The sequence below is a fragment of the Somniosus microcephalus genome, chromosome 19 (assembly GCF_052327205.1).
Source record: "Somniosus microcephalus isolate GS21.2 chromosome 19, FLI_Smic_1.0, whole genome shotgun sequence".
Taxonomy (NCBI): Eukaryota; Metazoa; Chordata; class Chondrichthyes; order Squaliformes; family Somniosidae; genus Somniosus; species Somniosus microcephalus.
This window is the reverse complement of record NC_141005.1, coordinates 58,316,560-58,334,455: the sequence shown is the minus strand read 5'-3', so window position 1 is coordinate 58,334,455 and position 17,896 is coordinate 58,316,560. Positions and strand designations below refer to the sequence as shown.

At 45.4% G+C, this 17,896-nt stretch overlaps 1 protein-coding gene across 1 annotated transcript in view; it reads left to right on the top strand.

Annotated features, from left to right (window-relative positions):
- The first annotated feature begins 589 nt into the window (after positions 1–589).
- unc119b (unc-119 lipid binding chaperone B) overlaps positions 590–17,896 on the top strand; it is a 51,943-nt gene continuing 34,636 nt past the window's right edge. The window contains exon 1 of the mRNA XM_085961836.1: positions 590–1,124. Within this exon, the coding sequence (XP_085817962.1) occupies positions 938–1,124 (187 nt within the window). The 5' untranslated portion in view covers positions 590–937. The remainder of the gene's footprint in view (positions 1,125–17,896) is intronic.

The following is a 17,896-nucleotide window of genomic DNA, read 5'->3' as shown; positions in this document are numbered from 1 at the left end:
TGAAGTTGGGAATCAGGAGGGGAAGTTGCAGAGCAGTGAAGAAACTGAATGGAGCAATAACTGATACAAATGTGCTGCTGCCGGGTCCACCTAATGTGGCAGAATCACTTGTCTAGGAGCGAGAGCAGCGAGAAGGGAAACCTGAGAGAAGCTTGGACACAGGTACAAATGACACCCCTTTCATTTTAGCCCGACATGAACATACATTTCTTATACATTTATTTACAGCAGGTGGTGTACGTTGACAAAGCTTTAAACGCAGTAGGAGTCGAGCAGAAACTGCAGTACTCCAGGATTCTTTAAAAACGATGGTGAGGTTCACTCTTTACATCCCATAGTTATATATTCCGTCGAATCACATCAAACTGGAATGGATCCCCTAACACCAAAAAGGAGTTATCGTAAATAAAAACAGAAAATGCGAGAAATACTCAGGTCAGGCAGCATCTGTGGAGAGAGAAACAGAGTTAACGTTTCAGGTCGATGAGTTTTCGTCAGAAAGGAGTTATTTATATCTTAATATACCGACGTGTTGAAATGGAGAGTAATCTCCATCCTATCAGGCAGGCAACAGTGCTTGGGAGAGTCAATGTGCAAGATGCCCAGTGCAACCAGCAGCAAGTCCTTGTGTTGCTTTGCGCTGAACCCGGGGCGGCGCCTGATTGGCTGGCGGTGACCCCTTGCTGACCCCAGCGCCGCCTCTCCATAGATACCGAGTCTTACCGACCGGCCGCCATTTTGAAATCAGCGGCAGCGGCGGCGGTGAACCGAGGCTCCCGGGGCCGCTGGTCAGCAAGAAGGAACCGAGCGGGGGCGCGAGTGGCAGGGCAAGGACGGCGAGAGAAAGCCGGAGGATTTGGTCGTCGGCGGTTTAAAGTTTGCTCGCACTCCTCCTCCTCCCTCCCTCCCTGGCCGCGGCGTTTGGATCGCCGCTGAGATGAGTAACTCGGACAGCCAGACTGACGGCAAAGAGATGAAGAAGCAGGGCGGCAGCGTGCTCAACAGGATGAAGAGCAGGAAGAACCCGGAGCCCGAGGGCCTGACCCCCGTCACCGAGGCCGAGCTGCTGCAGAAGGACTGCATCAACCCGCTCAACGTGCTGTGCCTGCAGATTGCCACCGACAGTAAGCGTCTGCTTCACCCTGGCAGCTGGGGGTAGGCTAGGGATGGGGAGACAGGGGTGTCCAGCCGGCTGCGACATGTCTAGCCTTCTGGCCGCTTAGGCCCCAGACGCGGTGTTCCCCATCAGAATTGGAGGGGATGGGAAAGTGGGTTGTAATCTAGTTTGTGACTTTTTCTCCCGTCCATTTAATAAATGTAAGATGCTCCTTGATTAGTTGCTAATGATTCATGTTAATTAACTTCTATTGAAGAAAGCGCGCTGCTTAATCTATTTAGCTTTGAATGAATGATTCCCTGTGACAGCGGGGTAGTTGGTGATAAAAAGAGATGTTCTGCCTTGACTGAGCCAGCGCCACCCAGCCCTTTCCAAAGCGAATGTTTTTTTTAGTTAAATCTCCAAATCAGGCTGCCTGATTATTGGGGGTGCATTTAACTGGAAACCCAGTCATGCATACAGTAAGCTTTAGTAGATGCCTACGTTGGTGTGGAAGAAACTGAACTCTTTTTAAATGTTTGATAGCTCAGGATAGGATCGTTGCAAACCTGCAGACCCGGTCTGTACTCGAGAGTGTGGAAATTGACATTAAAACAGGGAGCTAATATCAGCCCATGTCAACTCTTCAAAGTAACCTCCAATGTTGTGTCTTGAACTAGCTTTCATATTTGCATCACTGCATAGTTACAATTAAATTGCCATCAGTATAGTGATATCTCTGTATAATGCCCACTGTTGGGAAGTAGTTTGCTAATTTAAAGATTGAAAATGTCAGAATTGTAGTGATTGCTGTTGCATGCCCTCCCTCGCCCCCCTCACTATTGGACAGAATTTAAATTTACTCAGGTACTTGTGTGCACCACCGCCACATGCTTAGTATGTTAAAGGTCATAGGCATTGCCAAAAGCCCCATTGTTTGTAGATAATGGTGCAGACTGCTGGTGATGTGAGAAATGGACATTTGAGCAAGTAGAAAAGCAAGTAGCATATGCAGAATGACAGTGCAACCTCAAGTATCGACAGCTGCACACAATCCTTTTCCCCTTTGGTAGGTGTCTCATGAAAGGTGTGAAGTTCTTGATTACTTAGCTGGTACAAGTTTTTTCTCCTTTTGTGTAATCTGCATACAGTGCTAATTATATTGCTGATTTGGTTCAGTACCAAAATTTCAGTCCAAAACAGACAAATATACATTGCTGTTGAAATTTACATCAGTAATATGATAACCTTGGAAAAAGTGATTATGCACCAGGAACCATACATGCTGGCTATCGTATAAGTGCAAAGCCTGCCAATTTTTAAGAATTTGGTGACCTGTTTAAGCCCTATTTACATTTGGAAAGAACCAACTATCCTTTTGCCTTTTTCTAGTTATTTTTTAAAACAAATTCACTCAATGGCAGTTGAAGATGGGCCAGCAGTGCTTTTTTTTTTACACATTTGAGCACAGAAATGGATCACTTCCTCCACAAATTTTAAGATTATGTGAGTGAGAAGTACAAGTGTGGTTCTCAGCCCATGTCACAGTTTAACCGTTGAGTCAACACTGCATTACTTTAGTGTATAAAAAGGCTGCACCCTGCATTAACTCAGTGGTTAAATACACATCCCGGTGTGATACTGAGTGATATTCAGGCTAGGATGGTCTCATGGTTCAATTGCTGGTCTGTGTTGAGTTAGCTGATCTCAGCTGGAGCAATAATGTGCCCCTGGCTGGGATAGTGGGGAGGGAAAATCTGCTCCTGATTGCTATGCAGTTGTTCCTGCTGGAAAATACACGCTTGTAAATGTTGGATGAGGTTATAAAGTCAGGTTTGGCCGTGATGCCTCCTATGAGGGAAATAAGCTGCTGACAATTGCTGTCTAGATCACATAAAGAAAGTCTACTCAGATGATGTACTGAAGGTTTGTCATGAGTCAGCATCATCAGGAGAGAGAATTCAAATAAGAGAAGCATACGCTAAGTTCTGGAGCGCACTGCTCTTTTAGTATTATTATTGCTGGATTTGTGGATAAAATCTGCTCGTTGCTGTCCTGGTGCTGAATAGTCTAAATGAGCTCTTAGATAATTTGATTAGTTACTTTCATTCCTATGGTTAGAATCTTTTGTTACTCAGCTGTGCTGAGCAACTATCTGAAGATTATTTTCTGTGTTAATCTTGTGATAGTTGAGGACGAGTTTGTATTGACTGGCTGGTTTTCTGGTGATGAGAGGAAAGAACTCTTAGTTTACAGTCGCTTACTAGCAGCGTAAGTCAGCAAGCCTAGTGATGAAAGGAAGCTTTGGGTGGAAATGCTGTGAGCCAGAGATATGGTAGTTTTTCTCATTCACTCATAGTCCCTGTATGAGACATTGGTGTGGCCAGCTTTTACAAATATAGAAATTTTATGGATATTATCACATTTGATATTTTTTTTAAAACTTTCAATTGTTTTTGTCCATTACAGACAAACCTGGTTGTTATGCAAAACTTCTAATGGACTCCTCATGACTTCAGAAAAGAAAGTTTAGTCACTTGGCCTGATTTTCTTTGACAATATCCAGCAAATTTCACTTGACATTTGGTAGCTAATTGAAGTGGCACCCACCATGCGTCACTGCGCACTTATGGATTGTAATTTGCACTCCAGCATGACTGTGTCACTTAGTGGTACTGTAGTATTGATTTAGGTGCATTTGTTAAATGTCACAGAGAATTGGAATGCCACGGATAGTAGCAAGCTATCAAATGTACTTCAGCACGTATGTTATAATTACAAATACAGTAATCATGATGAAATTAACACTGGTCGACTGGATCAAGATCAGTAAATTTAGCAATATGTGGGAGTGTGATTGGTCACAGATTCAGTGAATGAATTCTGCTGCAGACCATGTACTTAACTGCATTGCATTCAGACCATTGGGAAACATTATGTTTGCAGACTGATTGCACTTGTCTGCTGGAAGAAGCAGAGATTTTGTTTTGTTTGCATGTCAAGCTGGTGGCTTTCTTTTGAGCTGTTGGTCCTTTTAGCTCAACCACCTTCAATCCTTGCACAGTTTGTTGCATCATACTTATGTTGTGGGTTTCATTCCTTTTGAAATTCCATCCTATCTTTTGATCTTTTGCATTGGAAAGGTATTTAAAAGCTTTCAGCTGCCTAATATGATAGATGCTACACTGATTTGACAGGAGTATAATTCTCGCCCTCCTGAGTTTGTCCTGTTTAGGAAGCAAGAGGATTTTTACATGTAATCTAATAAAGATTTCATTTAACATTTCAGCCTATATTTTACACTATTGGTGTAGTTTAGACATGAACATGACATGGTGGGTTTTAGACAGACACAAATGGAAGCGTGTTGTTTGCACTTAATTTTCCACAGTCAGTTCATTTGCATAGTTATGGAAACATAATGGAAAGAGGACTGTTAAAGGGAAGTGTCATAATAAGGGGCCAAAAGCATTTGGAAAGGCTCAGAGGTCATCTCCATTCATTAACAGCCTTTGCTAAGGTCAAAGGAAGAGGGGCCTAAGAAGAGACAAGCAAAAATGAAGGAAATAGAAACCCTAGGTACAAGTGAGTCTGCAGGCAGCTGACTCCTTATTTGATGGCCACTAAAGTGCTGCATTTGCAGAATGCCTGCAAGGAGGTGGAGCCAAGTTTCAGGCTGTAGCTGAAAGTTATTATCACTGGATATATCATCAGGCATATCCAATGACACTGTGCTGCATGATGACTACAAGTGTCCTTGAAGCAACTATCTCAGTTCTGCTGATGTGGACCCTGTGAAGGTAATTACTGATAGTCATTAGCAGATAGGTATGCCATGGCTTACTGATTTTGTTGGTGACATTCTGATGGGTTTGGCCAACTGGTATGCTGGCTGTTGATCACCTTGGTATGCTTTGGTTTTGAGCCCTACCACTGAAAACAATGACATACTGTGATTGGGTGCTACTAATCCAAAATTACAGTTAGCTGGCATTCAGATATCTCCGTGGTGTTATTGGCTCTGCTGTCTCAGCTTACTTTGGGAGGAGCAGCCTTTGCACGCTCTAATTAGGAACATAGGAACAGGGGTAGGCCATTCAGCCCCTCGAGCCTGTTCCGCCATTCAATGAGATCATGGCTGATCTATGACTTAACTCCATATACCCGCCTTTGGCCCATATTCCTTAATACCGTTGGTTATCAGGAACTATAGCATAGTGGTTATGTTACTGGACTAGTAATCCAGAGGCCTGGACTAATGATCTGGAGACGTGAGTTCAAATCCCACCCTGAATTTAAATTCAGTTAATTAAATAAATCGGGAATAAAAAGCTAGTATCAGTAATGATGATCACGAAAATATCGGATTGTTGTGAAAACCCATCTGGTTCACTAATGTCCTTTAGGGAAGGAAATCTGCCGTCTTTACCTGGTCTGGCCTACATGTGACTCCAGACCCACAGCAATGTGGTTGGCTCTTAACTGCCCCCTGAAATGGCCTAGCAAGCCACTCAGTTGTTAAAAAAAAACCGCTACGAAAAACAATAAGAATAAAACCGGACGGACCACCCGGCAGTGACCTCGGCACTGGCTACGGACACGACAACGGCGCACCCAGCCGAATCAACCCTGCAAAATCCTCCTCACCAACATCTGGGAACTTGTGCCAAAATTGGGAGAGCTGTCCCACAGACTAGTCAAGCAACAGTCTGACAGTAATACTCACAGAATCATACCTTTCAGCCAATGTCCTACATAAGAACATAAGAAATAGGAGCAGGAGTAGGCCAATCGGCCCCTCGAGCCTGCTCCGCCATTCAATAAGATCATGGCTGATCTGATCCTAACCGCCAATCTACTATCACAGAACCATCTCCTGAATCTAACAGAATTAGACACACGAAATAGGAGCAGGATCAGGCTACACGGCCCCTGGGCCCGCTCCTAAACTCCTCATTACCATCCCTGGGTATGTCCTGTCCCATGGGCAGGACAGACCCACCAGGGGTGGTGGACAGTGGTATACAGTCGGGAAGGAGTGGCCCTGAGAGTCCTCAACATTGACTCCGGACCCCATGAAGTCTCATGGCTTCAGGTCAAGCATGGGCAAGGAAACCTCCTGCTGATTACCACCTACCGCCCTCCCTCAGCTGATGAATCAGTACTCCTCCATGTTGAACACCACTTGGAAGAAGCACTGAGAGTAGCAAGGGCAGAAAATGTACTCTGGGTGGGGGACTTCAATGTCCATCACCAAGAGTGGCTCGGTAGCACCACTACTGGCCGAGTCCTGAAGGACATAGCTGCCAGTCTGGGCCTGCGACCGGTGGTGAGAGAACTAACACGAGGGAAAAACCTACTTGACCTCGTCCTCGTCAATCTACCTGTCGCAGATGCATCTGTCCATGACCGCATTGGTAGCAGTGACCACCGCACAGTCATTGTGGAGACTGTCTTCACACTGAGGACACCCTGCATCGTGCTGTGTGGCACTACCACTGTACTAAATGGGATAGATTCAGAACAGATGTAGCAGCTCAAAACTGGGCATCCATTAGGCGCTGTGGGCCATCAGCAGCAGAATTGTATTCCACCACAATCTGTAACCTCATGACCCAGCATATCCCTCACTCTGCCATTATCATCAAGCCAGGGGACCAACCCTGGTTCAATAAGGAGTGCAGAAGAGCATGCCAGGAGCAGCACAAGGCGTACCTAAATATGAGGTGCCAACCTGGGGAAGCTGCAACACAGGACTACATGCATGCTAAAAAGCGGAAGCAGCATTCTATAGACAGGGCTAAGCGATCCCGCAATAAACGGATCAGATCAAAGCTCTGCAGTCTTGTCACATCCAGTCGTGAATGCTGGTGGACCATTAAACAACTAATGGGAGGAGGAGGAGGCTCCATGAATATCCCTATCCTCAATGATGGTGGAGCCCAGCAGCAAAAGACAAGGCGTTTACAATCGTCATCAGCCAGAAGTGCCGAGTGGATGATCCATATCGGCCTTCTCCCGACCATCACAGAAGCCAGTCTTCAGCCAATTCGATTCACTCCACGTGATATCAAGAAACGGCTGAGCGCACTGGATACAGCAAAGGCTGTGGGCCCTAACAACATCCCGGCTATCGTGCTGAAGACTTGTGCTCCAGAACTAGCCGTGCCGCTTGCCAAGCTGTTCCAGTACAGCTACAACGCTGGCATTACCTGACAATGTGGAAAACTGCCCAGGTATGTCCTGTCCACAAAATGCAGGACAAATCCAATCCAGCCAATTACCGCCCCATCAGACTACTCTCAATCATCAGCAAAGTGTCATCGATGGTGCTATCAAGCGACAGTTACTCAACAATAACCTGATGCCCAGTTTGGGTTCCGCCAAGACCACTCGGCTCTCGACCTCATTACAGCCTTGGTCCAAACATGGACAACGGAGCTGAATTCCAGAGGTGAGGGGAGAGTGACTGCCCTTGACATCAAGGCAGCATTTGACCGAGTGTGGCATCAAGGAGCGCTAGTAAAACTGAAGTCAATGAGAATGGGGGGGAAAATGCTCCACTGGCTGGAGTCATACCTAGCACAAAGGAAGATGGTTGTGGTGGTTGAAGGTCAATCATCACAGCCCCAGGACATTGCTGCAAGAGTTCTTCAGGGCAGTGTCCTAGGCCCAACCATCTTCAGCTGTTTCATCAATGACCTTCCCTCCATCATAAGGTCAGAAATGGGGAGGTTTGCTGATGACTGCACAGTGTTCAGTGCCATTCACAACTCCTCAGATAATTAAGCAGTCCATGCCTGCATGCAGGATGACATTCAGGTTTGGGCTGATAAGTGGCAGATAACATTCGCGCTGCACAAGTGCCAGGAAATGTCTATCTCCAACAAGCGAACGTCTAACCACCGCCCCATGACATTCAATGGCATTACCATCGCCGAATCCCCCACCATCAATATCCGGGGGGGGGGGGTCACCATTGACCAGAAACTTAACTGGACCAGCCACATAAATACTGTGGTAGCAAGAGCAGGTTAGAGGCTGGGTATTCTGTGGCGAGTGTCTCACCTCCTGATGCAATACCCTCCACTTGCCTGGATGAGTGCAGTTCGAGCAACACTCAAGAAGCTTGTCACCATCCAAGACAAAGCAGCCCGCTTGAATGGCACCCCATCCACCACCTTAAACATTCACTCCCTCCACCACTGGCGTACCGTGGCTGCAGTGTGTACCATCTACAAGATGCACTGCAGCAACTTGCCATGGCTTCTTCGGCAGCACCTCCCAAACTCGCAACCTCTTCCACCTAGAATGACAAGGGCAGCAGGCGCATGGGAACACCACCACCTGCAAGTTCCCCTCCAAGTCGCACACCATCCTGACTTGGAAGTATATCGTCGATCCTTCATCGTCGCTGGGTCAAAATCCTGAAACTCCCTCCCTAACACTGTGGGAGTACCTTCACCACACGCACTGCAGCGGTTCAAGAAGGCAACTCCCACCACCTTCTCGAGGGCAACTAGGGATGGGCAATAAATGCTGGTTTTGCCAGTGACGCCCACATTCCATGAAGGAATAAATTTTAAAAAATAACAAAGCTATCGATCTCCGATTTAAAATTAACAATTGATCTAGCATCAATTGCTGGCTGTGGAAGAGAGTTCCAAACTTCCATCACCCTTTGTGTGTTGAAGCATTTGCTAATTTCACTCCTGAAAGGTCTCGCTCTAATTTTTAGATTATGCCCCCTAGTCCGAGAATCCCCAACCAACGGAAATAGTTTCTCTCTGTTCCTCTTATTACCTGCCAAAGCAAGGTATATTCAGCTCTGTAGATGCTGGTGCACGGGTACTGGTGGATTAACGCTGAACATTTCTTGTCCAGCCTGACTTGCCTGGCATCCTTTCGTCAGTCCTCCCTCCAAATGCCTCAGGTAGGGGAACGATTCCCATTGGGACACCCATTGGTGCCACGAATGGTGCTGGGGGCAAAAAACAAATAAATGTACAACAATTGGCACAAAGGCTTGTGAGAAACTAAATGCTTGTAGGGGAACAACAGAAAAGGTGGCTGAAATAAACTTAACCGTAATATTATTGTGTACTTTCATGATCTGTATACTTAACCACCATTGAGTGTAGAGCTGGAACTGCAGGACTATAAAATTCATTATTATGTAGCACATATATGGGACTGCAGTTTGTATGATTATTCCAAGGGATTGAGAAATGATGAAACTTGGTAGCGGCAGATATGGATAGAGAATGTTAAAATGAAGCCAGGCAGTGGATAGGTTAGTCTACACTATCTGTTCCTCTTATTACCTGCCAAAGCAAAGCATTTAGGGAAGTCAAGTTTTCGACAGATCTTTCTACTGATGTTGAATGACAGATAAAACCTGTTTTTTTTTAATTGCTGAATTGGATGGGTGAACGTTACTTTGATCTTATCCATGTAGGATATGAGACAGCTAATACAGAAGAGCAAAATGCAATAAAGCATGTAAGGGATCAAGATTTAAAAAGTAGACTTTTAAAGTAATCTAAGGCAGAGCTGTTAAATGTGTTTCTATAAATACAAGATCATAAGTGAGTTGAAAGACAACTGGCTCATGAGCAGCAACTTTTTCTGTATCCTTGCAGAATTGAGAATACTTTATAGATTGGCTAACAAATTTGAGGAGGCTTTCTGTTCTCTCACTAATGCTTGATGTCAACATTTTCAGCCAAAACTGGTTAACTATGGACATCCTGTTTGCAGTTAGCTTTTTGAATAATGCCATTTGATTTTTACAGTGAATCCTTTTTCTCTGGTGTGGTTCTTTATCTGCGGGATGGGGAATTTTCAGTGCCAAAGCAAAGTTCGTAGATATTTCATCTGTTAATGACCTTTGTAAAAAAAAAAAAAAAAAAACATTAATTCCAAGTTAACTTTTGGAAGCTTTGTTTTGGATATCAGTGTGGTCAGGCTCATAACCTGAAAACACTTCTTCAGTCTGTGACTTCTCAATTAGGTATTTCCAGCTAATTTCTCCTTTTTCTAATCCAGTAACACCAGGTTCACATTTGTGAGATGCATGTCCTTGGTGCAGTTTACTTGGCTGCTTCTTGCTAATGTCACCAAATGCACAAAATTCCCTGCAGTTCAGGATTGTAAGTGTTTTGTGAACCTGTACAGTACTGGCACATTGTCTGTTTTTAGGCATGCAATTGATGAAGGAGGCACACTTCTGAATTAGGGTCTTGAATTTGTGTCAAATGCATTTTTAAGTTTCGCTACTTCAGATTACTGAAAATGGTTGCTTTCTGTTTTATTGGTCTGCAAGTTATCCTGATACATTTGCTGCAGACGTGCATTGAAAAGAGTTCAGTTTCTCTCTCCTTTTTGGGGAAATCACCCTATTTACACTTTCAAAATCAGGAAAAGTGAACAGCAGAATATCTCAGTTATAACTAACAGCCTTCAAGCTGTTTTTGTGGTAGTCAACGGGCATATTAACTTTGCCACTGCAAAATCACTTTTGGGGGCTGAAGGCAACGCTCTGACCAGAAAACAAATCCCAGGATATAGCCTGACTTCCAACACTGAAGTACAGCAGTGTAGTGGTTGTAGTACGACACTACAAGGCCAGCACTTGTGACTTAAAATCTTAAGTTTGAAATTGAATTCAGTAAATCTGGTAAACTGTGCACCAGCACCAGAAAAATAACCATAAGTGAGCTATATAGATCGGAGTGCTGTTTACTTTTAGAAAGGAGTTCACTAGAGCTTCTGATCAGCTGTGTTGTGACAAACGCAGCAGCCAATTTTGCAAAGCAAGGTCCCATTGGACTGGCAGTCTCTTCGTCCTACCCCATCTTTGTTCCTACTCCCCAGTATGACTGGGAATCAGTTTTAAGTTCCATGTGACTGAGCTGTCACTGAGCCAAGCTGGCACTCAACTAAGTCAACATGGCCGATTTCTTTTATAGTCAAAATCTTATTTACACTTTAAAAATAATTCATTGGCTGTGCAGCATTTTGTATAAAGTGACAATGATAACTGAATGGCAATTTGATAGGATGCTTGTCTGATAGCTACAGTATATAGATTGCTATAGAAATGTCAATTGTTTCACATAGCTCAACTGTCAAATGGTTTTGTACTCTCTTTCAACTGTACAAATATCTGGAAATTGTTAACCTCGCCCGCAGTGGCCCTGATAACTTATTGCACGCTGTACCATAAAATCCAATCCTTCAGCTCGCCATGAGCAACATCATAGGAGATGTGCTAGTGTTTCCTTGAATTAACATTGTCAGACTAACATGTTAGTGGCCATAATTGTAACATTCGTTTATTAGTGGCTTTTTGATTCAAAAATGTTTGGATTTTTTTCGAGCGTTTTCCCCTCATCGTCGTGAAAGGTATCAGCATTGAGGAATTTAAAACATTTTCCACTTTCATCACCCAGGATCAGCATTAAGTACTCTTGGATTGAACATAACGCTGTTTGATGCAGAGTAAAGCACCAATTTGAATCTGCTTCAACAAAGCAACTTTATTGCTGGTCCCTATTGCAGCAGCATGAATGTTTCTACTTCTCACATTCCTCATCCTTTTGACACCTCTGAATGAGAGAGATTGTCAATTAGTAGCAGATTGGTGGAAATTTTGTGTTGTGGGCTGAAGATTTCAAGGAACTGTCTGACCTATTTCACATTAGAACCTTCCAGAGTGGGGACAAACATCCCATTGGCTTGGGTTGGATTTGAACCCAAATCCTGGAGGAAAAAGTTGCTAGCACGCCCAACCTTCCTTTCCTCCATATCTTTTAATTATTTTTTAACAAAAATTGCTGTTGGTGAAGTTAGCAGATGAATGCTTAATAATTTGTATGACATTCCTCTGTCCAATATTTTAAATGTATAGCTTGGGACTACCTCATAACTGGTTGGAACACCCTTGAATCACAAAGTACAGAAAGGCTTTACTGACTTATACACGAGTGATCACTTGCAGCATCATGCGACATTTGGAGAGTAACCTCTATTTTCCTCAAGGTTTGCATTGTCCAGTTGAATGACCGAGTAGGTCAGAGGGGCCTACCTTTGTATACTCCGTTTGGTGAATGGGGACTGCGGGAATTGTTATACTGCAGCTGTGTGGGGAGGAAGTAATTCATAAAGAATTGAGCGGTATATTTTTGTATATAATGTATCCTTGATGGCATACCATCTTTTTTTTAATGTTTCTTTAAGAGATCTAATTTCCACCTGGCCTAGCTGGTTTTTCATCCCCCGCATCCTACCTCGGGGTCAGAGGAGTAATGTCCATTACATCTCGTTCTACTATGTGCTGCCCTGAAAACTGGGTTATGCAGCCAGTAAACAGGAAATTAAGAAATGATTGTGCAAAAGATAAGTATTGAAAGATGCTAACTTTGCTTCCCTGCCCCCCTCAGTAATGAAATATCTTTGAATGCAATTAACGACTGGTGTGCCTAGAACTATACCGTGAAAGGTTTTGTTTAAATTGAGTTCTTTGATTTAAGAACTGCAGACATAGTGCCTGATCCACCACTTCAATTGGTGATGCATATACATCTGAAATTACCAAAGTGCATATATTATCAGTCATTCCCTATACTTTATACTTTTGTAAATTAACCTTGTTACCTAAAGTATTTTTGGTGGGGTGGAGTTGATTATTTATATACTTCAGACATTTGTGTAGTCTTTGCTGAGCAGTGTGACTAAATCCAGTTCTTTGATAACAGGAGATGTTCTCCAACAGTGGAACAGGGTGCCCGCTCTGATCATTGTTCACTTCTAGACTAAGTTATTTGGTCGAGTCTGGCAAATTACTTGGCCAGTGCAAATGTCAGAGCCAAAACTGGGATTCATGCACTGAGTTCCCAACTGTGTTCTTTCTGTTCATGAAATTAATTGGTTTGTTTCCAAACAAGGCCTTGTGCATTACAATATATACTCTTCTCACCCAACTCAAAAGCCATGTAATCTCCTAGGAGCGGCGAAAATCCAGATAAAACCCCATAACAATTAGGGAAAAGAAAATCTGGAAAATTTCTCCCCAACCCCTTTAAGCGATCAAAACTAGGCCAGGGGGCCACTGTGGTCCTGATTAATGTCATACAGTACCTACCTTTTGTACGAGGTGATCTCTGGACCAGCTCTCACTTGAAGGAATTCAGCGAATTGGTGTTCACCACACGAGCCGGCAGCCTGTTCCACAGGTCCACTGTTATCTAGGAAAGGGACCACCTCCTGCCATCTAACCTAGTTCTGGCCTTACATAACTTGAAATTGTGATCCCTCGCTGAGTTATTTAGTTGAAACAAGTGTGGATTGTATCTACATGAACAGAATCTATTACCTTAATCATCTTATAAAACTTGCTCAAATCACCCATAAGTCTACACTTCTGTAAAGTGTAGTCAATCTTGAATACCAAGGTTCTTCAAACTGGGAATTGATCCAGTGTCCCTCTTCTGCTCCCAAGTAGGCAAAGCCTCACAATGTAAAACTGCCAAATTTGGCACTAAGTAAAACGTGTTCAGGGAGAATGCAGGTTGGATGGCTGCTGCCGAGGATCTAAGCTCTGGGATTCCCTCCCTAAACCTCTCCGCATCTCTTCCTCTCTCCCCTCCTTTAAGACTCTCCTTAAAACCTACCTCTTTGACCAAGCTTTTGGTCATCTGCCCTAATATCTCCTTATGTGGCTCGGTGTCAAATTTTGTTTTATAACGCTCCTGTGAAGTGCCTTGGGACGTTTCACTGTTAAAGGTGCTATATAAATGCAAGTTGTGTGAAATAAAAATACATCGCACTAGTGAAGTAGGATAACTCTGAGGTTGGGGCTGAGGCACATTACTGTGGAAGAGTTTGGGGGGGGGAGCTTTGCTCTGCATCTAATTCCTATATCTGACCTGGAAATACGAGATGCAGAGTGGCTGTCCAAAACAGGATGTGTTTCATTTCTCAGCACTCATTCCTCATAGTGAGCACAAAGTTAACCAAAAATTTACAAACGCTGGCAGGTGAAACAGCAAATTTTATCGTTTCTGTTATATTGATGGACTAATAGGCCACAATTTTTATTCATATGAGGGGGCGAGTTTGGAGGCGGGTCTGTTGCGAAAATCGGAGAAATTGGGGCCGGGTTGCGAACCCACCTCCACGCAACTTTGGGAAGTGTCGGGTCAGCCACTCCTGAACTGACCCGACCCCAAACGGCAGGACAGGTTGTTAAGCCTGGATAATCCTATTTTAAAGGGCTGATCAGATTTTCGAGGTTTTTCAACATTAAAACACGCCAGGTGAATCGAGCCGGGTTGACCTAGGACCTGAATTGTTGCCAGCTGCTCGAGCAGCTTAAAAGCGGTCCTGCAATATCATTCTTTCACATGCCACAACTTAGTGCTTTGAGGCTTGGGAGACATTTAGCAGCCCCACTAAACTTGAGTGTTGAGGCTGAAATTCATCTGCTGTGTGACCTCCTTGGAATACCCTCTGGCCACTTTGTCTGAGCGCACACAACCTTCATTCCTCCACTGAGATATATTCCAGCGGTATGGGAACCATTTGTATCCTCTCATCCTGGTCGTCAGATTTGGAGGAACAGCAGCAGCACCAACAGCAGGAGCGCCAACCTTCTCCTCAGCCACCTGATGATGCACAGGGCAGAGGGCGTCAGCGCAGACCTGCACCTCGCCGCAGGAGAAACCCCCAACAGGCAGAGGATGAGCTTCCTCAGCATGTGAGCAGCAGTGCCAAAGGAGGCTGAGACATCCACGAGACGTTGTCGCTGAAATCAGCGCAATGCTGCACCAACACCTGGAGCCCAGAGGAGCGGGTGGACACTCCTTACCAGTGGCTGTCAAAGTCATCACCGCACTCAACTTCCTTTCTTCGGGCACCTTCCAGGGATCATCTGCAGACATCAGCGGCATCTCCCAGTTGGATGCACACGCCTGCATCACGCAGGTTACCAATGCCCTCTTTGCAAAGGCGCACAATTACATCCACTTCTCCACGGATGAAGCAAGTGTAACTTCACGTGCGGTTGGCTTTGCAAATATGGCAGGCTTCCCAAGGGTGCAGGGCGTTGTAGACTGCGCACATGTGGCCATTAGGACACCCCATCACAACCCAGCTGTATTTGTAAACCGCAAGGGCTTCCACCCCCTTAATATCCAGCTGGTGTGTGACCACAGGAAGATCATCAGGCATGTTTGCACAAAGTACCATGGCAGTTGCCATGACTCCTTCATCCTGCGGCAGTTTACTGTGCCTCAGCTCTTCAATCCGCCAATCCAACTTTCCAGATGGCTACTTGGCAACAAGGGCTATCCCCTGAAAAAGTGGCTCATGACACCAATGAGGAGACCATCAAACGAGGCTGAGGAGCGCTCCCTGAGGAACAAGTAGCTCAGCGCAGAACATCCTCGGAAGAGGAGGACGAGGAAGAGGGCGCACGCCTTGCGGGGCCGGATGTGGCCAATGCAGCAGCACTCGAGCACATTGCTCGCCATCATGCAAGGGATGCACTCATCCATGCCAGATTCATGTAAGCTTACGCTTCAACCACAGGGGCCTAGCATATGGCTATGAATGTGTGGACGACATTCTTAAAACGCCATACATCATCTCTCCAATAAACGATGCTTTCCTATTACTCCCAGCATCATCATTACAAATGCAAGTCGCCCTGAGGCCTCAATGTGGAACTTCCATTGTCCAGAACACACAGGCCAGACCTTCAACTGTAGCCATAACTTTTGTTTACTACATTCACAAAAGCATGACAATGCAAAATATTAAACAGAACCAAAGACAACAGAACTAAACACCCAAGTGACTCCCCTTGTGACTATTTTTGTTTTATCTTCCTCTTACACATGCTTCCATGTAGTGCTTCCCCTGTGGCTTCAGCAGATGTAGCGGCACCTTGCTCACTTGATGTTGCGCCAGCTTAGATGCCTTTGGCGGGCATCCTCTGGGTTTGGGAGCCTGGGAGTGTTCCTCCACGGTCTGCTCTTCCTGCGATGGTGCAGGGGCTGAAACGGCCATCTGTGGGTGTGAAATATGTGTCTGAGCAAGGGCTCTGCAGTGGCATGGTTGTATGAGTGCTTGGAGAGGAGCCCAGACTTCCTTGTTGCCTGCCACCAACATCCCCCTCCATGGGTCAGCCGCACTAAAGTGCTAGCAAGTAGCTGGAGAGCACCTTGCTGCACATCAGGGGGGCCATGAGGATCCGTATCTCTACTGGCAGTCCTCATAACAGGGACATCCAGGAAGCTCTGGTGTCTCTCCTCAATAGATGCCCATCTCTCCTCCATAGCTGACGATCAATTTTGAAGAGTCACCATGTTTTTGTTAGCCTGGCGACTTATGTCCTTCATGGCGGTTGCCAGCCTCTCCATGGTGGAATGTTCATGCGCCATTGCCTCCACAAAGGCAGTGCTCATGTTAGAGATGGACTCCTCCATACTCGCAGTTACCGTAGATGCAAACCCTCTGAGACTCCTGCACTTGTTCCTGGAGTTCCAGAACCACTGGATGGCCCCAGAGGCACAGTGTCTGCATGCAGCTGAACAGAGCTAGGAGAGTCCTGCGACCTCCGATGAGGACTCTCCACTGCTGCCGCTGTCTCCACCATCTGCTGATGCTCACTTGAGCTGTGATACACCAGGTGACCATACTACTCTATGTCGCGAAGGCCCCTCCGTGGTGTGCGTATCTTCGCTGGTGCTGGGTGCGTTGAGTCCTGGTGACGCTGCTTCCTCAGAGGCTGCAGATTCCTCTGAGGGAGTCATCTGGCTCTTTCTCCTGGACAGTGGGGAGGGGGGCACTCGATGGTCCTGTGGGAGAGTTCTTCTTATCGTGTCCACGGACAGTCTATACATAGCCCAGCCAGAACTGGACACATTTTTGCGCCTTGTTGTTGAATTCGGTAAGATCTGCAACAGCGCAGCGTTCCTCTAACGATGGACATTGCAGGAGATGTTGCATAGTCTGTGCCTCAGTTCCACATTCACAAGTTGTCGGGCTGGTTGAATATCCCCATTTGCTTAGTGACACCTTTGAGCAACCTACACCGGTCCTAAGTCTGTTAAGGCACTTCCAGGTTGCCCAGTTGCAATTAGCTCCTGGGGGAAGGCTTTCATCAAGTAAAATTTCCATCGCTGGGGGTTGTTCAAGACTGGCGAGCCGGTCTTTCCACAAGGCGATGCAGGCTTCAGATGAGTTTGATTGTAATGGAACAACACTGTTCATGAAGCTCTTTCTTGACTTTAGGCGGCTGGGTGTAGGTGTATGACAATGCAGAGGGTGTCTCTCATCTGATGTTTGACGGAGTTGTTCTTTCTTGCTGGCTACCGTTCTTCTTATGAGTTAGACATCTGATTTTGAGGTAACAGACACATCCTTTTGTGCAAATGATACAAAGTGAATCTCTATGAACATCATATGCCATTGCAGTCAATCATTAAATCTAAATGAGAGGGATGAAACTCGATTCTGTCACCAGCTTCATCTAGTGCGCCCGTCTCTCCATCCCCAAATTCCAGATCCTCGCCACCGGCAACGATTTTGTGCGCAGCCTCCTCAGCACTTCAATGTTGCTAGGGTTGGTGTGCCTCCTCCTGTCTGTGCGCTCTCCCTCTTATTGTGGGCTATCTTTTTCTGCAAGGAGGGACACAAGTGGAGTTTCAGCAAAAGTGATGGAGTGACTGAATAATCCCTAACATAGAAGCTTAGAGGAAGACCAAGATGGAGTGAGGTGCCAAGAGGAAGCTT